Consider the following 21023-nt stretch of genomic DNA (forward strand, 5'->3'; position numbering starts at 1 on the left):
CCGGAAAGCCAAACGCGGCCATTGAGGTGTCGCCAGCTGGCAGCACAGTGACGTGGAGAATATGACGTGCTGACGGCCGCTTTGACGGGCGGCAAGGACACTATGAAAAAGGACAAGCTAGAGCGCAGTGTAAGGCATCGTTTTACCTATAGAGTGCATTGGAAGGTTCAGGACAACGAACAGGCTAGGGTTCTTGCTCTTCTTGGAGGCGTAAGCGCGTCTACGCGATCGATAGCTATCGCGCATTGCCGGTGGGCGCGCATTTGGGGAAAAATCTGCCGCGCTGGAGTGGATCGATGCGACGGCAGCGGCTCGGGGATGAGATAGCAGGATTTCGCGAAATGTAGGCGAGGAGGTCTCGGGATTTGGATTTCTTGCTCGCGCCGGAGCTGGATTATGGCGACATTCAAGAAAGCGGCGACAACGCAGCAGCGATGGCGAAATTTCGGATGCCGCAAATCTGTCGCGGTCTCTCTCGTTGTTTCTGTGATCGCTCCCCTCCTCTTCCTGGCCGGGCGAGCGGGGAGCTTCACATCAGCGTTTGGTGAGGTTTGCCACGGTTTTCGTCCAGGACCCTGGAAATCCTAACGCATTGAATGCTTCGCGCAGGTCACAAGGAATTCACCACCGACTGGGCATCGACTCTTGTGAGTAAAACCTCGCTAACTAGTCCATTTGTCCCTTGCGTGCGCTCACTCTCCCACCCTCTCTCGATTTTTCCAGAGCCACAGCGAAAGCACGAGAAAGCTGAGCGCATTAGAGCAAAACTTTCCTCAAGAGGTTTGCTTGATGGTTTCTCACCGGCACTCATCCGAATTTCCGTGACCCTGGCAGGCCCTTAAAGCAGCGTCTACCGATCCAGAGCCCTTGAATCTCAACATCGTTGGCCAGGATTTGTCATCCTCATTGATTCAAGAAGAAACAATTGATGTCAGCAGGACAGATGCCACCTCTTATCAGGTACAGATTAGCTCCTTTTGCGATTGTCAAGCAGCAATTTTTCGGGTTTTGCAGCAAGAGGATCCGGCAGAGCACACTGCAGACAAGCTGGAAGAACAAAAATTGGCACTGAGAACTAGCAGCTCAGAGGAGCAGCGAGATACGCCTGGTATGCTGTCATGGCTTCGCATTGCTTGTTAGTGCGTTCGTTTGTTTAATGGCTCTCCGTACAGACAATTCTGTTGTTGGTGGACAGCACGATGGACCCCAACTCCTTCAAGTTAAGGTACCTTGTTTCCTTTCCATTTTAAGCTGTGCCGTTAAGATAGCTAGAACGTCAGGTGTCGGACTCGGGTGCGGACCAGATTGGAAAAGAGGAATCCAATGCCAAGGAAAACCCCGTCCCCGAACCAAATCGAAGGAAAGAAAAGAAAGGCAGCATTCACGATTCTTTGATTCGAGCATTGCGAGACCAGCTTATTATGGGGAAGGCATACGCAACGCTGGCGCAGGCTCAAAACAACTTACGGCTGCTACAGGAGTTGAAAGTTCAAACCAAAGAAATTCAGGAGATTCTTCTCGAGGCAGAGACAGATTCTGAGCTCCCAAACAGGTTCGTACTCATGCATGCTGTTTGCGTTTGCATCTCAACCTTTCTTCTTTCGGTGCAGTGCTCGCTCAAAGATCAAGTATATGGGGGAAATACTGGAAAGAGCAAAAGCTCAACATTATGACTGCACGGCCATGGTTAAAAAGCTTCGAGCAATGCTGCACGCCACTGAGCAAGAAGGACGTATGCTCAAGAAACAAAGCGTGTTCCTGAGTCAGCTAGCTGCGAAGACAATTCCCAAGGGCCTTCATTGCCTTTCGATGCGGTTGAGCGTGGAGTTCTACTCCCTTCCTCCTGAAAGCCGGGAATTACCTCACCAGGAGAATTTGGAAGATCCAAACCTCTACCATTATGCGCTGTTTTCTGACAACGTATTAGCGACATCAGTGGTGATCAACTCGACTGTTTCTACTGCGAAGGTACGGAATGTTTTCTCGAGACAACGACAGGATGTTCACATGCGAGTTTGCAGGATCCCAGAAGGCACGTATTTCATCTGGTAACAGATAAGCTCAACTACGGTGCTATGAAGATGTGGTTTCTGGCAAATCCGCCGAAAGGTGCGACAGTAGACGTCCAGAACATCGACGATTTCAAGTGGCTGAACTCGTCGTACTGCCCGGTTCTTCGTCAGCTCGAATCGGTGACGATGAAAGAGTACTACTTCCGCTCAAACAATCCTTCGGTGGCAACTGGTTTGAAGTACAGGAATCCCAAGTACCTCTCCATGCTCAACCACTTGCGCTTTTATCTCCCGGAGATTTACCCCAAGCTGGACAAGATTCTGTTCCTGGACGATGACATCGTGGTCCAGAAAGACTTGACACCTCTCTGGTCCATCAATCTCCGCGGCAACGTCAACGGAGCGGTTGAGACGTGCGGGGCCAGCTTCCATCGCTTCGACAAGTATCTCAACTTCTCCAACCCGCTCATCTCCAAGAGCTTCGATCCCAACGCGTGCGGCTGGGCCTACGGCATGAACATCTTCGATCTGCGCCAGTGGAGAGACAAAGACATCACTGGCATCTATCACAGATGGCAAGACATGGTTCGTCTTTTGCTCTTCACGGGACGTTTGTTAATACCCGGTGTTTGTTTTTGTTTCGCACAGAACGAGGACAGGACGCTGTGGAAGCTGGGGACCCTTCCACCAGGCCTCATTACGTTCTACAACCTCACGTACTCGCTCAACAAGCACTGGCACGTACTGGGGCTGGGCTATAACTCGGAGGTGAAGAGCAAGGACATCCACAGCGCGGCGGTTATACACTACAATGGCAACATGAAACCGTGGCTGGAGATCGGCATGGCCAAGTACAAGCACTACTGGAGCAGGCACGTAATGTTTGATCACCCCTACTTGCAGCAGTGCAACATCAACGAGTAGAGAAAGTTTTGGTTGAGAGGGTCGCGCGGTCGTTTTCGTAAAAGAGGCTGGCGAAGCAAAGCGCGCAGGGGGTTTTTTCAGAGAGACATGGTCCAATCCAATCTACTAACCAGGAATTCTTCATTCAAGATTTTTCATTCTTTTTTGTTGTTTTCTCTGAAAGCCGGGTTTTCAAATTTGTAAAATATATCCTGAAAATAAAAGCATGAAATCCAAGAGATATAATACACCTGGAATATTTAAGAACTTCCAGACCATGAGAATGGTAAAGTTGTGATATTGGGAGGGTAAAGTGATTAATAACGCTGTTTAAAAACTAAACCGCTTTGTACAGGAGAATCAATTATCTCACACGTCGCTCTTGCGGACCAATCTTTTTGTTTAGAATACCAGGCTCGTCACAAGCAGCTGCTTGCATGGCGGCTTCTTTTGCTGCCTTCACCACATCGTCGGATGACTCCTGAAACATGAGACAAGCAAACGAATCAGACGAAGTCTTGGATTTGTGAATGACCCACCTGAGCCCACAAACCGCAACGATTGCAGCTGCGACAGGACTTTCCTGGTTCTCGAGCGTGCTAAACATAAGACAAGAAAGGAAGCAGGAAGCAATTAAGTTCGCTAAGATGTTTGGAAGCCACACCTGACAAAAGTGCGAATAGCCGGCCGAGATTTTCTGTCGACAAACATAGCACATCATCTGGCCACACCTACACGTGATCTGCGCAACAAAAAGAACCGCAAAAGCGCAAGTTTTGATGGGAAAAAAGAACTACCAGAAAGAGCCAAACCTTATTGCAACCATCGGTTTTCACAAGCTCGGCTTTGCACGAGAGGCATTCTCTCACGAGAGCCTTTGTCATGAGCTGCAACAAAGACATTCTGTTTAGCTACAAACCCCTGCGTAAGATTTTGCTTTTCTCACCTCTTCCACTTGCCGTCTCAACGAGGTTTCAGTTTTCTGCCAAGACCTTGAGTGATTAGATCACGAGCAAGAACTCAAGACTTACTTTCTCAACCTCGTGGCACTCTAGCGGCAGATGATTCGGCTCCTTGCATTTCACGCACGAACTCTGGGAGATAACCAAGCCGTCATGCCTTCACTTCAACTTGCAAGGAAAACAACCTTCGCACACATTATGTTTGGACAATCTAGCACTCGAAATCCGGGATCCAACTCACACGGGAAATTGCAGAACGGACAATACACCTGCACAATAACTTGGATCAATCAACACGGCGAGACGATGATACGTACTAAACCCTCTAGTCTGGCTCGAGCAACCGATTCCTCGGCCAGCCTTCTCTCATACTTGGACAAGACGTCAGCAGGGAGTGCTCTTGATACCTGGCATGAGATGACTTAGTGGAAAACTATTAGAGGAAATTTAAAAACCTCAGAGGCGGGGAAAAAACCCGAGCATCCAGCAGTGTCCATGCATGACAAGACTGTGTAACTCTGTCCTCCTCCGAATGTGGCTTCCTCTACATGGCGCCTCAAGCAGCTAAAACAGAACAGATGGCCATCTACACACTGCAAACACACATTTTACTTCAAAGAAGAACTCGAGGAAATATGAAGCGAGTACCTGCGCGAGCTGCTCGAACGAGCACTCGGAAAAGCAGCACCCACACTCAAAACTGGCCTCCTTCTCTTCCTTGGCAATGCGTCTCTTTACAATCTCAAACTCCCGATCAAAGAGCGGGCAGGACTTTCGAGGACGAACCAATCTTCTCGGAGATTTATTGAGCTTGAATCCCTCTGCCGGGAGCCAGCTCGAGCTCTCGTTCTCACCACCGTGGTTACCATCCCGCTCTCTTGCCAGTGCCTTGTGATACTCGCTGCGAAGGGCCGCGTAAGAAGGCCCCAGCTTCCTCATATGCCGCTTTAGAGCCTGCCTCACGCAGAGCACGGTTGCTCGCGGGAATTCGCTACACAGCGTGTAGACACACCACTCCTGGTAAATCTCCCCAGCCTCCGGCGGCGGCGGCTTCATCTCAAACACATTCTCGTCCTCTTCTCCCGCCGCCGCCACCGCCACCCCCACCGCCGGTGATCGCGATGATCCGCTGGGAGTGGCCCTGGATCTCGCACTTCGACACCTCATCCGCGAGGCTAGCACTGCCGCATCGAATTCCTCCTTGGAGACCGCTCTTACCTGCAATGCGGTTTCCTCCTCCTCTTCCTCGAGCTGCTTGCCGCGGCAAGCTCGATACGTGTGAGCTCTCTTGGGAGGCAAGAGCGGTGCACCGGAGTCGCCATCGTCGATCGTGATCGGTCGCTGCGCGGGGTTCCGTTTCCTCATGGAGAGAACCCTCAGAACCCTAATCCAAACATTCTCATGTATACTTGAAATTTTTCCCATGCTGTAGACATAGAAGCCAGGCATCTCTTAAACCAGTAGACTGATATTTTGCCCGAGGATTTGTTCACCAAAGACAACCGGCAGGGGAAACATGTGCCAGAGACGGAAGGCGGGCCTGTCGCTGAATCCCGGCGGACACTGAGAAGTGTTGACTGAGCGCTCTAACCTTGTCAATCCACTTTTCGAGTGATATAAATAGAAAATAATAATAATAATACAAAATCGAAAATTATTGCAGATATGAGATAAGGATCTAATACATATATATATATATATATATATATATATATATATGAAAGTTCTAGCTTTGGCTTATATTTAGAAACTTATACCACACATGACATATACCAATTACAACACATTTTTTCGAACTATAAAAAGCTTCAATTTATCAGTATCTCTGTAGCTCTTGAGCTTGCAATGAACCTTTAGATTGTACATCTTTGATTGAATAGAGTCCATTATAGTTGAATCATCATCTTATAGCATAGCCAGCTTACATTCAGGCATCCCTACACTTTAATTGGCAGCATCATCAAATGCAACAGCCCATATGTGTCCAGTGCTATCCAGAATACACAAGCTCAATGCATAATATCTCCAAAACCAATGTCACAAGAGTTGTAATGCCACATGCCTTCTGAAACCTGAGTAACCTTCTTGCTGCATTGCCTTGCATTGACAGCCTTCACACATGCTAGATAATAGAAGTCACTAGTCTGGATTTCTTTCACTGACTCAATAATAGGAAAAATATCAGAGTATGCAGAAACCTTTAGGGTGATAGGCAATATCGCAGATACAGTCTTTGTACTGGAAATCACTGCTTTAGAAGACAAGTTGGTCGCACAGAGAAAATTGGTTGTGTCATAGCTAGCAACCATTCATTCATGCAGCTATCAAACATCTTCTAATTCAGGATCAACCAAAAGTGTAGAGCTACCTATGACTGAAATGTACTTGCCATTGTATTACAAAGTATTACTGGATGCTATGGCAGAAGAGTATCCAGCTAGGAATACAACAACACCTTACCATCCACATTTAGCAATGTGTCAGCTCTTATTAAAATCTTTAAGGAGTTTGATGAAGTTAGCAGTCACTTTTAGCATATCACAAAAAACCTTGTCCATCATCTGCTGGAAAGTTGTTGAAGCATTGTTCAAACTAAATAACATCACCAAGAACTCGTATAAACCAAATAGTATACGAAACGCAGTTTTAGGAATATCTTCTTTAGCAATTAGTACTTGTCAGTACCCAGAAGCAAAATCTAACTTGGTGAATTAACAACTTTACTTTAAACGATCTAAGAAATCAATAGTGTGAGGAAGAGGGTATACATTTGGGATTGTCACTACATTTAAGATGTAGAAATGAATACTCCTATCAGGTTTCGTCACAAGATGAATGTAAGCGACTAAATTTTCCATTCTACTTTAGTCACTTAACCACACCTCCGACCACTTGGAGGAGTCTCATTCGCAACCTCCATAAGTCCAACTCAGGACTTGGGGCTTGCTAGCCCCGAGAATGGCATCCATGCCACTCAACCTTAGCACGTGGTCCAAGTGCTCCACGTGTCCGATCCCATGATCGACACCCCAAGGTACCACCGACGTATCGGCCCGTTACGCTAAGGCCATGCCCATTTACCTTGGTCACACTGGTGGTCCAACACCACCTACATTCCAATCCCGTCTCTCCAAGACTGGGTCATCCGTCCATGAGTGATCATCCCAGATCCACTCCTTAACATCCTTAGGATGCCTACAGACATGGGGAATAGCCTTCCCCAATAACTCTGTTCCAGTCCCCACCAAGTCCCTTTCTGTCCTTGGCTGTGTTTGCCAACACTGCCACTGGATCAAGGCCCACCGGCCCAACCACTAAGTCCCACTATCCTCTAGGACTTCCTCACCATGTGACCATATCCTTGGTCTCTACATTAGAGGCCTACTCCTCTTCCTTTCCACAGTCTGGGCCTTTGGGACAACATTTCGGAACACCGTGGCCTTACGCGAGCCACCTGGGTACTCTCCTCGCCTTCTGCCCTTGGGTGCTCTAGCCATGGGCTTAGAGCGGGTTCCGTTGAGCCACACCAGGTATCCAAGTAGGTAGTGCCACCCACACTTGGACTGGGAGCATCGGCCAGTCGATCTCCCGGGGGAACTAGAGCCGGCTCTTGAACACTTCACCAAGCTACCCCGCTTGTCGGTCCGTGTTCACTCTAGTCTTGGACTTCCCAGTGGGCAGCTCATCACCCAACACTGGGTCCGGCCTTCCTGGGCCAAACTGGCCTTTCCTGGCCAAACTGGCTCCACTGCAGTCCTCCCCCTACTATACTTTTGGAGCTCACCAAACCCCCCAGGGTCTGGGAGACGAACGCTTTGGGCTTTCACCCTCTCAGGCTCCGGACTCGGACTCGGACTCGGACTCGGACTCGGACTCGGATTCGGACTCGGACTCGGACTCGGGCTCGGTCTCGGCCTCGGCCTCGGCCTCGGTCTCGGTCTCGGTCCCGATCTCGGTCTCGGTCTCGGTCTCGGTCTCGGTCCCGGTCTCGGTCCCGGTCTCGGTCTCGACTTCGGACTCCATCTCGGACTCCATCTAGGACTCCATCTCGGACTCCATCTCGGACTCCATCTCGGGTCCATCTCGGGTCCATCTCGGACTCCATCTCGGACTCTATCTCGGGTCCATCTCGGACTCCATCTCGGACTCCATCTTGGGTCCATCTCGGGTCCATCTCGGACTCCATCTCGGACTCCATCTCGGGTCCATCTCGGACTCCATCTCGGACTCCATCTCGGACTCCATCTCGGACTCCATCTCGGGTCCATCTCGGACTCCACTTCGGACTCCAACTCGGGTCCATCTCGGACTCCACTTCGGACTCCAACTCGAGTCCATCTCGGACACTCCCACGTGTCATGTGTTGGTCCCTTTTTGGAGCCTCACCTTTTGCCCACTTCGTGCTCGTTCCTCGAGCACTTCGTTGGGAGTTCCACTCCCGCTCTTGACTTTTCAAGTCGGAGCTTTTGGTCCAAACGTGTTACGCTCGTTTGGCTCTCGCTTCGGCCACTACCATGTGGCGCCCTTCCGGCTCCACTTTGGGGCCTAGGGATTTTGTGTCTCACAACTCCACCACCCATAGACGAAGTTCGATGTCCTCATCGAACGGTGAACAATTTTATAAAGTAACACCCACATGTGTTACCATTTCCATCCTTGGCGCGTAGCCAATATTTGTAAATGGTGTGACATTGAAGGCTCACCATGCCTTCTCTATATTCGTCAATGGTTGGACATTGAAGGCTCACCATGCCTTCTCCATATTCGTCAATGGTTGGACATTGAAGGCTCACCATGCCTTTTGCATATCCTCTAAGGAGGGTAGTCTCTCCAACTTAGAGACTGATTGGACCACATATAGTGGTTCTCTCCTTTTATTGGTTTAGTTCTCGCTAAACTTTTTAGAGACCCTTCTCTAAGTCAATCCCACTACTCCTTCTCGAGTAGTTTCAATTTCCATCTATTGAACGTTTGCACCTTGGAACTTTTACTCTTTTGACTTTTGGAAGTCAATTTCCTAGGTGTCTCCAACACCTTGCATTGCACAGATTGTGCAACTCCACTTCCCCATCCTAGGAAGCTCATTACTTGAGGGCACCATCATCCTCTCTTCTATTTCGTGCCACCTTGGGCACTAAGTTCCATTTATCATACTTTGTGCTAGGGCTGTCCATGGCCCTATCATTTGGCTACCTTACCGCTCCCTCCCTTGGAGCTTCCACTTTCGCCAAATCAGAGCAATTCGGAATTCATCCTTGGAAACACACTTCCTTTTCCGGAATTTGTTAGCGTCCAACACATTAGTGTTCCTCGCCTAACTTTGTCACTTGGATTCCTTCCAAGGGATTCCACGGCCCTATCTTGGCCACTCATCTTTTGCTCCTATCCGTTGATTGTTGCACCAAGCAACATCGAATTTCTACCTCCCTCTTTGAGGTATTCTTGTGATTCCATAGCAAAGGCTCTGCTTTTCCAAGATTAGGGTGTTCGCCCCTAGTAAGTCTCTTTAGCATCTTCTTCTGTGGGCTCTATCCACGGCCCAACTTTGTGACCCTCCCATGGGTCTCTTTAGAGACTACTTTCCTTGGACACACTATGCCATCGCAATGACATAGCTCATTTCCCTAGGGTGCTTTTCCCACTTGGTCACCTTGACCAAGCCACACCATCATCAATAGTTCAAATCAACACTTTGAACTAGGAACCTTATTCCTTAACCCAAACAAGGACCTTGTCCTTATTTAGCCACAAGATCACCTAGTGATCTCACCTCGGCACCTTAACAGGTTTGCCAATAGGTACTAGGTCTTCCAGACCTTTAATTTGTTAACTACGACCCCGGGGGCATCCCCCACACTTGGCGGTGCGCCCAAGCCAGCCCTTCCGGACAAGGGTCCATAGCAACTGAGATTAGGTGTCCCCATCTCACTCACCACGTCCTTGGTGCCACTCGCACCAAAGCGTTCAAGTTAGATATGCCGAGCTTTCACACTAAGCAATCTAACTGTGCATCACGACTCCGAGGCATCCCTCGCTTGGCGGTGTGCCCAAACCAGTCTCCCCACTGAGAGTCCATGACCACCGAAATATGAGTGTCCTCATATTCCAAACCATCACCACGCCCTAGTGATTTGGGACTCGAACCCAAGCACTAGAGGGTCGGGACTCGAACCCAACCTCCGTATATGCATCTACGGACGGCATCACACAAGATGCCTGGCGTGACTCCCCACGCCGGTGCACCAACTTATTTTTAAAGCGCGCTACAGATCACAGCTTAGGAACCTAGTTCCTCCACACTGCCAAGTCCTCTCACTTGACATGTCTGTGATCATGCATGGACTCCTCCATGCTCGGCCCCATGGCCCACCCTTTTTGAAGTTATCACCTTCAACTAGGGTATTTGTTCCCCCGACGTGCCAATCTCGCTTGGCAAGTCCTCCGACCACTGTAACATGGTTCCTGCATAAGCGTGAAAGTCTTTGACCATCGACTTTCGTTCAAAGCCCTCTCTTTGAACACTCGGGAACTACTTCCCTAACCTTGATAGCCTTGCCTCATGGCAAGCTTCAAGACCACGCTTTTGCTGCGCCACTCTGATTTCGCGCGTTCCATGAACCATTTACACTTGGCCTTTCTAGGTACTAAGCTACCTAGAATCGTCTTTGGGAACCTTGAAGGAACTCTGTCCCTTAGCTTGCTAAGGCCTCCCTTTTGCAAGCTTTCCAAATGCCACATAGTCTAACATAGACAATTCCATATTTTAGACTCTCCATGGCATCATGGTTGCTAGCGGCAACACCTTCGAGCCCCCACTTGATTCTCCACTCCCAGCTGGCATAACCAACCTTGGTTATGCCCTTTGATTCCTACGGTTCGGTTCTATCCCTTTACTTCTTGCTTTTTGGCTTCACACCTTTCCTTTGGTCATTCTCCTCTAGACCAGGAGGATAGCTTTGCACTTTCTATCATGCTTTAGCAAGTATTTTTAGGGATGAACCTACCCAATAGCCTAGGGAGTGGTTCCTCAATCCGGGTATGCTCACCTTATAATCCCACACACTGGGATTACCTTGTTCCTTATGGGCCTTTACATGCCCATCACTAGCCTTGCCAAAATTCCATTTTTGGCTTTGTCCAACTCGGGTAGACAGTCCTCTCCTGTCTCCGCAACCTTGGACATTTGGATAGCACCTTCTATCCATCATTCGCTAGGGACTTAGTCCCTTGGGCTTTATCCATTGCCCTCGCGACATCAAACACCACCTTCTGGTGTTCTAGAGTGTTCGGGTGTCCCAATGATGGCTTTCTTGACAATGAGTATTTCCTTTTATGACATTGACTTACTATATCGCAACACAAGCAATTTATCCCCCGTAAGGGTATATCCAACTTCCCTATGCTATTAAGAAGTCTTGGGTAGCTACCTTCTACCCGTTTAACCAGTTATTTTGCACCTCTTGCTTAGTTGCCTCATAGTTGTCAAGTCTTACAACTCATTGCTTGGTGCTTTCACACCTCCATCATTATCTGGGTCACCACACTCCAACTGCATGCTCTGCAGCTTAGGCTATGCTATTCCTATTTCCATTGGGATTCCTTTGGCAAGGGGTTCTCATGAACCCACCAACATAGCCTTAAGGTATCACACCTTGGCACATTTGGTGTCTCCACACCATCGGCTCCACGAGCCTACCTCTATGACATTTCCCCTTCGTGTCTAAGTCTTTGCCAAGATCAACACCGCTCTTTCTCATGCCAACCATCCGTTAGCACTGCACCATAGAGGTCACACACAACTTTATGTCAAAGTTGTTTTCTTCTGGGAACACCTTTCCCATAACTTTAGCATGGCACATTTTGCCATCGATGAGATACCCTCTGTTCTCATCCTTGGATCCTATGATCCCCCCCCATCCTTTGTGGGGTACAACACACCTCAGTCCAAATGCTTCCATCAGTCCTTTTAGGACCATCCGTTGACTCTACTTGAGTCATCCAGCAGTTTTGGACTTGGTTAATCCACAGACCCGTAAGGTCCTACTTGTGAGGCACTAGCTCACTGGAATACACTTCTTGCATTCCTGTCCTACTCAAAATGACTATTTTCACAAGTGTTACTCCGACACTTGATTTTGTTCTCTGGGGGCAACTTTTGCCCCTTAGGACTACTTGTCCATGTGATGAGAACACCAACTCATCCACTTAATACACCCCCAACTCCTTGGGTTGTTCCAGCATTTATTAGAGGTAGCCCCGGCTACCTTTTCAAGGACTTGAGTCCTCTTCCGTATTTGACCTTCCATGGTCATTACTTCTGGTCTCACATTCATGAGCACCAACCTCAACTATATGAGGAAAATCTTGTGACTCCTTTATTGCTTTGGAGTCTTTATCTTTCCCGTGATCCCAACTGTAGTTGTTTACCAGTTTGCTAAGTCAAACGCTCATCTGGATCACATCCTCAACTCTTTGAGGAAAACCATATACTGTTCCCAAGATCCCAAAGTCGTTCCATTATTGGCCCTTTTCTATCCACCACCTCGTCTACAAGTTCACACATGAACTGTAATGGAGAGCCATGTCTTCCCGACTTGCTACTCCTCAAGGATAGGCCCACTCCTCGGACCTTCCGATGCCAACACTAGTGGTGATATACTTGAGCACCAATAAAAGTCGGACTAAGGAACAACTCCGATACCAAGTTGTAAGCGACTAAATTTTCCATTCTACTTTAGTCACTTAACCACACCTCTGACCACTTGGAGGAGTCTCATTCGCAACCTCCATAAGTCCAACTCAGGACTTGGGGCTTGCTAGCCCCGAGAATGGCATCCATGCCACTCAACCTTAGCACGTGGTCCAAGTGCTCCACGTGTCCGATCCCATGATCGACACCCCAAGGTACCACCGACGTATCGGCCCGTTACGCTAAGGCCATACCCATTTACCTTGGTCACACTGGTGGTCCAACACCACCTGCATTCCAATCCCGTCTCTCCAAGACTGGGTCATCCGTCCATGAGTGATCATCCCAGATCCACTCCTTAACATCCTTAGGATGCCTACAGACATGGGGAATAGCCTTCCCCAATAACTCTGTTCCGGTCCCCACCAAGTCCCTTTCTGTCCTTGGCTGTGTTTGCCAACACTGCCACTGGATCAAGGCCCACCGGCCCAACCACTAAGTCCCACTATCCTCTAGGACTTCCTCACCATGTGACCATATCCTTGGTCTCTACATTAGAGGCCTACTCCTCTTCCTTTCCACAGTCTGGGCCTTTGGGACAACATTTCGGAACACCGTGGCCTTACACGAGCCACCTGGGTACTCTCCTCGCCTTCTGCCCTTGGGTGCTCTAGCCATGGGCTTAGAGCGGGTTCCGTTGAGCCACACCAGGTATCCAAGTAGGTAGTGCCACCCACACTTGGACTGGGAGCATCGGCCAGTCGATCTCCCGGGGGAACTAGAGCTGGCTCTTGAACACTTCACCAAGCTACCCCGCTTGTCGGTCCGTGTTCACTCTAGTCTTGGACTTCCCAGTGGGCAGCTCATCACCCAACACTGGGTCCGGCCTTCCTGGGCCAAACTGGCCTTTCCTGGCCAAACTGGCTCCACTGCAGTCCTCCCCCTACTATACTTTTGGAGCTCACCAAACCCCCCAGGGTCTGGGAGACGAACGCTTTGGGCTTTCACCCTCTCAGGCTCCGGACTCGGACTCGGACTCGGACTCGGACTCGGACTCGGATTCGGACTCGGATTCGGGCTCAGGCTCGGTCTCGGCCTCGGCCTCGGTCTCGGCCTCGGCCTCGGTCTCGGTCTCGGTCCCGATCTCGGTCTCGGTCTCGGTCTCGGTCTCGGTCCCGGTCTCGGTCCCGGTCTCGGTCTCAACTTCGGACTCCATCTCGGACTCCATCTCGGACTCCATCTCGGACTCCATCTGGGGTCCATCTCGGGTCCATCTCGGACTCCATCTCGGACTCTATCTCGGGTCCATCTCGGACTCCATCTCGGACTCCATCTCGGGTCCATCTCGGGTCCATCTCGGACTCCATCTCGGACTCCATCTCGGGTCCATCTCGGACTCCATCTCGGACTCCATCTCGGACTCCATCTCGGGTCCACCTCGGACTCCATCTCGGACTCCATCTCGGACTCCATCTCGGACTCCATCTCGGGTCCATCTCGGACTCCACTTCGGACTCCAACTCGGGTCCATCTCGGACTCCACTTCGGACTCCAACTCGGGTCCATCTCGGACTCCACTTCGGACTCCAACTCGAGTCCATCTCGGACACTCCCACGTGTCATGTGTTGGTCCTTTTGGGTCCCTTTTTGGAGCCTCGCCTTTTGCTCACTTCGTGCTCGTTCCTCGAGCACTTCGTTGGGAGTTCCACTCCCGCTCTTGACTTTTCAAGTCGGAGCTTTTGGTCCAAACGTGTTACGCTCGTTTGGCTCTCGCTTCGGCCACTACCATGTGGCGCCCTTCCGGCTCCACTTTGGGGCCTAGGGATTTTGTGTCTCACAATGAAGTTCACATGCCTAAGAACTCTACAACTTCCGAATAACACCTTTCTCCAACATTTTTTTGACGTTTGCATGTAAAATCTTGATCTCTTTGAATGACCAACAATGAACAAGAACTTTGATTGGATGAACATCCCCAATTAGAATTAGATGACATGTGGCAATCTTGGCCAAGATTGCCACATTCAAAAAAATCAGAATACTCCTTTATGAACTAGTCAACCACTGTAACACAAAGATTGTTAGAGGGATTGGAAAAGGAAAAAGTAGAATAAGATGGAAATATAAGAAGAAATAGTGGGGGGATAACAATAATAGAAGTAGAGGTAGAAGTAGAGGGACAAAAAAGTATGAAAATGAGAGGAATAGATGAAATATAAAGAAGTATAAAACAAAGGGAAAAAGCCTCAAAATCACACTTGGCATGATTGCGCTGCAACCAATCTATACCAAGGATGAGGTCAAAAGTTTGACCCGGCACCACCTACAATGATTGTAACCCAAGCTTGAGATCGCCCACATGCACAACCAGGTCCACCTCATCCCGTGCACATGCATGTGTACGGCCGTTACCATAAAGAATGAAAACTAGTTCCATTTCAGGATGCAAGTGTAGATAACAATGTGTGGTAATAAGTCGAGCAATAGAAAATAAACTCGATTTTGTATCAACCAACACGAAGAGAATAATAGGAAACCTTTTGTTATAAAAACGAGCTTGGAAAATAAACACTTGATGAATCGGTGCCAAATGAACCCCTTGATGACAGAAAGATGGAAGGGTTACTAACTTATTCGCACAAGGTCCTTCTGTTACTTGTGTGACTCCTTGTTTTCTAGATGAATCTCGGTGTCCAAACCTTTCACTGTAGTAGCACCAACAAAACGTTATTGACGCCAAAGTCTCCACCCAGGAAATAGAGGTCCCCAATCTGGAAAATGCCGACAACATCGATAAGTGTAACTAACTTCATCACATGCCTAATAGCAAACGTCATGGACACGACCACGTCCTCGCCCTTGTCCTTGGACTCAAGCAGCAGCAACATCAACCTCCATTAAAATAGAACTATTGCCTATAGAAAGTGGAATGGATCTTGATTCAATGATCCATATTTATGTTAGAGTGTTCTCCTAGACATTTTCAAATGCATATTCAGATATGCTGACGATTGTGATAATGTCTTCTAACAATTGCATTGTCTTCGTCAAAGGTTATCTAAGTTGGTAATGCAATTTGGTGTTCATTTCCGAAGCCTCTTGCTTCGTGCAGAGCCAAATATGTCGAAGCGGATCAAGCTAAAAATGTTATAGCCAACACTTCGTCAAAATCTTGTCGGACTTGTGCATAATCACCCTTGACGATACTCTCTGCTTGGCACAACGTTATGAGATGTTGCATCTTCCACTTCTTGCTGCATATCCTTCCGTTCCTAGAGTACTATGAGACCACAATACAATGCATGTAAATTGATTTCCTTATCATTTTTGGTCCCTCTAAGATTACTTTTGCTATATGTATGTAAAGAGAGAGAGTGTGTATATGTGTATATATATATATATATACACACTCTCTCTCTCTCTTTATTTAAAGTTGTTATTTTAGCATTGGTGTCATTATAAGAAGTTTTAGTTATGGTAAATGCTTAAAAACATGTATAAAAAAATAGGAATATAGACTCATTATTCTTCAAACTGAACTAAATGCTTGATATGATGTTAATATTAAATTAGTTCACTCCAAGTTGGCTGCAGACAAGCTCTATTCATTGTTATTCAGCTAAGTAACCTCATATTATAGAGAGATAGAGTGACCTTCAAAAGTGGTCCTTGCATCTGGAACTTGCCTTGGAGTCTGCCCTAGGATGAACACTTTGTGTTATACTCCATCTCTTTCAAAAGCCATACTCTTGTCTAAAATTTTTCTCCTGACCCCATCAAAGCCAACTGAGCTTGATCCTTACTAGAGCCTTATCCTGGATGAGAGCAAAATCCTTGCCAGAGCCTTATCCTGGATGAGAGCAAAAGTAGGCATTCTTGGCCTCCTGTTGTATTCTTGGCCTACATTCTACTGTAGATATAAAGAGTAATCTACATTAAATTAATATTAATTACAATACTAATTATAATAAAAGACAGCACCAAAAATATTCATTCAACCAAAAAATAAAAGCAGGCTCACGCATTGTACGTCTGTACTACAACCATTGGAGAGATCGAGACTGGTGCAATTGGAGCAATGTAGTCTCCGCCATCTCTCGCTACCGCTGCTGCTCCAGGAGGACCAGGCTCGACGTTTTCCTCGCGCGACGATGTTCCGGCGTCGATAACTCTCGCCGGGAGAAGATCATCGTCTGCAGTCACTGGAGCTCGGATCACCAGCGTCTCTGCTTCCTTCGCTGCTGCTGCTGCCGCCTCATCTCCATCCTCTTCTTTTTCTTTGACTCGCTCAGCCTTGCAGTTTACGTTGATCATTGGCGATGAAACCTCGTCGTCCCCCAGGTCCGTAGCAGCGGCGTCCAGGAACTTCAGTCCACTGCTCGCAGCCTCCCCAGAGAGTCTCCCTATTTCCCTGCGGTGGCCTGCCCCCATGCTCGAGCTCCTCCTCAGGGCCTCCGACGAAGGCATGCTTCTTCTCAAAACTATGCTTCGCAGCCTCGCGTTCTGTGAGCGAGCGTCGTCCTTCTTCAGATTTGCCTTCGTGGCGATGGCCTCCGGTTTCTCTTGCTGGACTTTTCTAGGATTGTCCAACGTCGGGGCGGGTTTGCGGCCTCTGCTGCCCTGAGAATTGCTGCTCTGAGTTGTGCTTGCTCTTTGAAAAGTTGGCAATAGTCCTTTGCTCGACGTGGCTTTCGCTGGTAATCTTGGAGTAGAAGCACCTGAATGCGGGGAGCTTGGAGCAACTTTCTTCTGTAATCTTTGCAAGCGAAGCTCTTCCAAACGCTTCCGTTCTTCCTCTTCCTGGTTTTAAAAAAGAACGAAAACGAAAAACAGTTCAGAACTTGAAAACGGAGGTGATAGAAAATTTACCTTTGCTCTCTTCAACTCCAGGAGACCAGCTTTGAATGCTCGTATTTTTTCCGCTCGTAGTCGTGCCTCGGCCAACGGATCGTTCTTACTTGACCTCAAGGTTTTGGCTACCTCTGCTCTCCTTTTATTCAGACTCTCCTGCATAACTTTCAGCCTTGCTTGCTTCTCGGCTTTCTTTGACGTCCCTTCTTTGAGCTTAGCGTCCCTACGCTCGCGGTACGTGTCATACAGCCTTCCCTTCGTATCCTTCAAGGACGGTGTTTCGCTCAAGACGCTCTTTTGATCGTCGCTAGGCTCTGGCTCTTGCAACAGCGGTCCGGCGTTTCCTGTCGTAGACACGTTCTCAATCGCACCAGTAGCCAAATCTTCTACAAGACTGCTATCTACAGGTCCCTCTAATTCCTGCTTTATCTTTCCTCCCATTGAAGACTGGTTCAAGCCTTTTCCCTTTTCCACTGGCTCCGACGGTTTTCTACCAAGCTTATCAGCAGCTAAACTCCACCTCCGCAAGACTGGTTTTTGTGTATCTGTCCGTTCAATATCAGCTACCGACACTCGACGCCTATCTTCGATCTCTTGTTTCTTGCTTTCGAACATAGTTATCTTTTCTTGAACACTCGTCCTTCGTCCCGAGGCTTCCTCATGATCGAGAATGACCTGTACGCCCCTTTCTGATTCCGCTGCGGCTTCCTTACTGTCGCATTCCTTACTGTCATTAATGAAGTCTCCAATGGAATGACTCGTCAGGTCGAAGTTGGGACCGTCTTCTACGTCACCACGAGAATGCGACTGCATTCCCTCCAACCATATCTCAGTTTCCCGCTTTTTCATGCAAAATCTCATATAGCTTTCACATGCATCACTGCGAAAAGGCAAAAAGAGAAATCAAACTCTCTAACAAGGCTTGAAGAAACTTACCTTAAACGGCTTGCCCCGAACTGTTGGGCGAACCTCATCAAATCTGACGTATTTTTCGCACTGAATCCAGCAGCCTCTGCTCTCGCAAAAGCCATGGACTTCTCCTTCTGCAATATTGCCCGACGAGCTTCCAACGCTTTCAACAACTGTAAGCTGCAGATTTATAACATCAGAAAATGCTGCATTTTTATGAAGATGCCGCTTACTTCGAATTCTCTTGTTCACCAGCCGAAGAATTCTGCATCTTCAAAGTTAGCAGCTAGTCATATTCACGAAGAAGTACCTGCAAATTTTCAAGATGGCCTTGCGATGCTTCCCCATTGACAGATACTGGAGTTTCGGGTCCGCTCTAAACAGAAGGAAGATTCATTAGCCACAACAATGGGCTTCCGCGAAAAGTACCACAGAACCGTCATTGTGTCTGCTTAAAGTTTCTTCCAGTTGAGACAGTTCATTGTCCACGCTATCCACGCGCTCGAGCACTTCGGGAGTACTCACAAACCTTACAAATCTACAGCCAAATAGAATAAGAGTTCAATCCATGATAGTCTGATAGATCGCAAATCGTACCTTTCCATAGTACCTTTAGTAAACCAAGACGCAGCATCGTCTCCAGATGGCTCTAGTTTGATCGAGCAGCCACCCTTGTCGATCTCCTCGTTCACCGCCTTGATGTGCGACGAGAAAGGCTGCAGCAATCCCGACGCTAGCTTTTCCGTCTGATCGCCAGAGGAAACCACAAGCTCGCATCTACACCCCGCAGATAGACAGCGACAAGTTTTCTTTAACCAAAATGCTCGATCGAATTCCCACCTCGTGCGCGTGGGCGTGAGCAGGAAGTGAGCGCAATCCAAAGGCGCATCCGCCTCCATTCTCGGCTGGAGCAGCGCAAATGCACCGCCACCGGTGGACGCGATCGGCTCCCAGATATCGATCGATCGCGCAAAACCCTACCCGATCAGCCGCGCGGCGCGCGGCAGCTAGATCCAATCGCCGATTTGCCAGAATCACCTTACGCTGCTAGCGGATCAGCTGCTCTCCATCCCACCAGAGAATCCCACCGCCTAGCGCATAACCCTCGCTCCATGACGCTACCCGTCCAGGTAGAAACTTTTATTCTGCCATAGCTTTCTTATTTACAAACTCGTCGCTTCCACCTGGCCGTCCGATCGATTCCATTTAGACATTCTATTTGGGGTATATATCAAGAATATCTTCCTTTCTTTATAAATTAACTGGGATGATTAGTATCATCTGACAATACTAAATATTATTTAAGACAAAATGATAAGCTTGTAAAATTTCCTATGCTACATTTTCAGTTTGGAAACACAAGACTCAAGAGAGAGCTAGTACCTTTACACATCCTCCTTGCCAACATAAGGACGTGGAACATACTCCTCTTCTTCCTTGGGTACTTGGATCGTCACCATGTCCGGCAGCGGTGTCGACGGCCCGGTCTTGCCCTTTGGATCCCAGTCCAGCATGATCTTCACCTTGATCCCCAAAACCCCCTGCCAGAACAATCCAATGCTTAGAAACTGGATCCAAATCAAAACGATCGAGTTCTTGCACCTGGCGCAAAAGGACGTGGCGCACGGCCCTGTCAATGAACTCGTTCACGGGGCTGCCAGACGAGATCATGTATCCGTCCTTGAACTTCATCGACTTGGCGCGTTGGGCTCGGAGCTTGCCGCTCACAATCACCTGAAAGGAGCCAGGAATAAAGTTACAACCTGAAGAGCAAAATGCCGAGAGTTCGTCCATACCTCACAACCCTTGGCTCCAGACTCCATGATGAACCTGAGAACACCATAGCAGGCCCTGACGAAGTAGAGAACTCTGAGCACCAAGGCCAAAAAAGAAAGAAAAATCAAACCTTCGGACGGCCAGTCCTCCCAGGAGCTTGTATCGCAAAGACTCGGCTTGAGCGATGGCGCAGAGGCCACGGTTGTTCACCTTCTCGGCATACAGCTCCACTGTGCTCTCGGGGAACGAGAACCTCTTCTGGACGACAGACGTGAGCTCTCGAATTCGGCGACCCTTTTCGCCTAGAATCAAAGCTTTTACTAAGTGAATCCGCCTAGAAACAGGGGAATTTACCCAAAACGCTCTGCGTTCGCGTCGCCCGGATGATAATCTCGGTGCGCATCGGTGTGACACGCACCTCCACGCCCGAGTATCCATCCTCCGCTAGCTCCCGCGTGAGAAGCTCATTGAGCTCGGCGTAGAACACTCCATCGGCGACGAACTGGAAGAGAGAATCAGAGGAGGGAGCGGCATTGCTTGACAAACCTTTCTCTTCTTGCTGATCTGAGTCGCCATGCCGCCAAAGCCCTAGCCGTCCTAATTAGGGCTCTTCTAGGGCTTTTGACAAATTATTATGCAGTATGCCATTTAGTGTTTGATTCTGTCGCCATTTTATTTCTTCATTCATTCATTGTTTACATGATTTTGCAGAGCCCCCCCCCATAAAGCACAAGACCAATCGGTTAAAATGTGTTGAAACAGTCCTAACCTGGTGACTCTCAGCAAGCCATCTCCCACCGAGAGGAATGCGAAGACGCCATGGAGGACAAGTTCGACCACGCCAGCGGCCACCCCCAGGCCATCTTCTTCGTGTTCGTCAGCATAAGTGCTGCCATCCTCTCGCTGGTTCTCATCGTGCTC

The 21023-nt window shown here is 48.6% G+C and overlaps 4 protein-coding genes across 4 annotated transcripts; 1 reads left to right on the forward strand and 3 right to left on the reverse strand.

The window, feature by feature from the left end:
* The first annotated feature begins 138 nt into the window (after positions 1 to 138).
* Positions 139 to 3161, forward strand: LOC9655557 (polygalacturonate 4-alpha-galacturonosyltransferase). The gene is made up of 10 exons (XM_002963921.2): positions 139 to 544; positions 610 to 647; positions 724 to 780; positions 835 to 960; positions 1015 to 1108; positions 1173 to 1225; positions 1281 to 1552; positions 1611 to 1968; positions 2022 to 2597; positions 2661 to 3161. The coding sequence occupies exons 1-10, from the start codon at positions 397 to 399 to the stop codon at positions 2934 to 2936; spliced, it is 1998 nt and encodes a 665-aa protein (XP_002963967.2). The 5' UTR covers positions 139 to 396; the 3' UTR covers positions 2937 to 3161.
* A 63-nt stretch (positions 3162 to 3224) lies between these two features.
* Positions 3225 to 5318, reverse strand: LOC9655558 (uncharacterized protein DDB_G0292642). Its single transcript, XM_002964295.2, has 10 exons — positions 4526 to 5318; positions 4333 to 4470; positions 4195 to 4284; positions 4063 to 4146; positions 3947 to 4009; positions 3862 to 3897; positions 3728 to 3802; positions 3580 to 3657; positions 3455 to 3514; positions 3225 to 3396 (listed from the first exon to the last, which is right to left on the reverse strand). Exons 1-10 carry the CDS (start codon positions 5300 to 5302, stop codon positions 3280 to 3282), a joined length of 1518 nt encoding a protein of 505 aa, XP_002964341.2. The 5' UTR covers positions 5303 to 5318; the 3' UTR covers positions 3225 to 3279.
* An 11163-nt stretch (positions 5319 to 16481) lies between these two features.
* LOC9654276 lies at positions 16482 to 19516 on the reverse strand. The gene is made up of 8 exons (XM_024669117.1): positions 19167 to 19516; positions 18924 to 19103; positions 18756 to 18864; positions 18637 to 18702; positions 18560 to 18591; positions 18354 to 18506; positions 17436 to 18297; positions 16482 to 17366 (listed from the first exon to the last, which is right to left on the reverse strand). Exons 1-8 carry the CDS (start codon positions 19223 to 19225, stop codon positions 16584 to 16586), a joined length of 2244 nt encoding a protein of 747 aa, XP_024524885.1. The 5' UTR covers positions 19226 to 19516; the 3' UTR covers positions 16482 to 16583.
* Positions 19517 to 19626: 110 nt separating this feature from the next.
* On the reverse strand, positions 19627 to 20727 carry LOC9654277 (40S ribosomal protein S3-3). The gene is made up of 6 exons (XM_024669118.1): positions 20649 to 20727; positions 20457 to 20604; positions 20233 to 20404; positions 20123 to 20177; positions 19929 to 20060; positions 19627 to 19867 (listed from the first exon to the last, which is right to left on the reverse strand). Exons 1-6 carry the CDS (start codon positions 20676 to 20678, stop codon positions 19712 to 19714), a joined length of 693 nt encoding a protein of 230 aa, XP_024524886.1. The 5' UTR covers positions 20679 to 20727; the 3' UTR covers positions 19627 to 19711.
* Positions 20728 to 21023: the final 296 nt, after the last annotated feature.

The sequence above is a fragment of the Selaginella moellendorffii genome, unplaced genomic scaffold (assembly GCF_000143415.4).
Source record: "Selaginella moellendorffii unplaced genomic scaffold, v1.0 SELMOscaffold_4, whole genome shotgun sequence".
NCBI classification, from domain to species: Eukaryota; Viridiplantae; Streptophyta; class Lycopodiopsida; order Selaginellales; family Selaginellaceae; genus Selaginella; species Selaginella moellendorffii.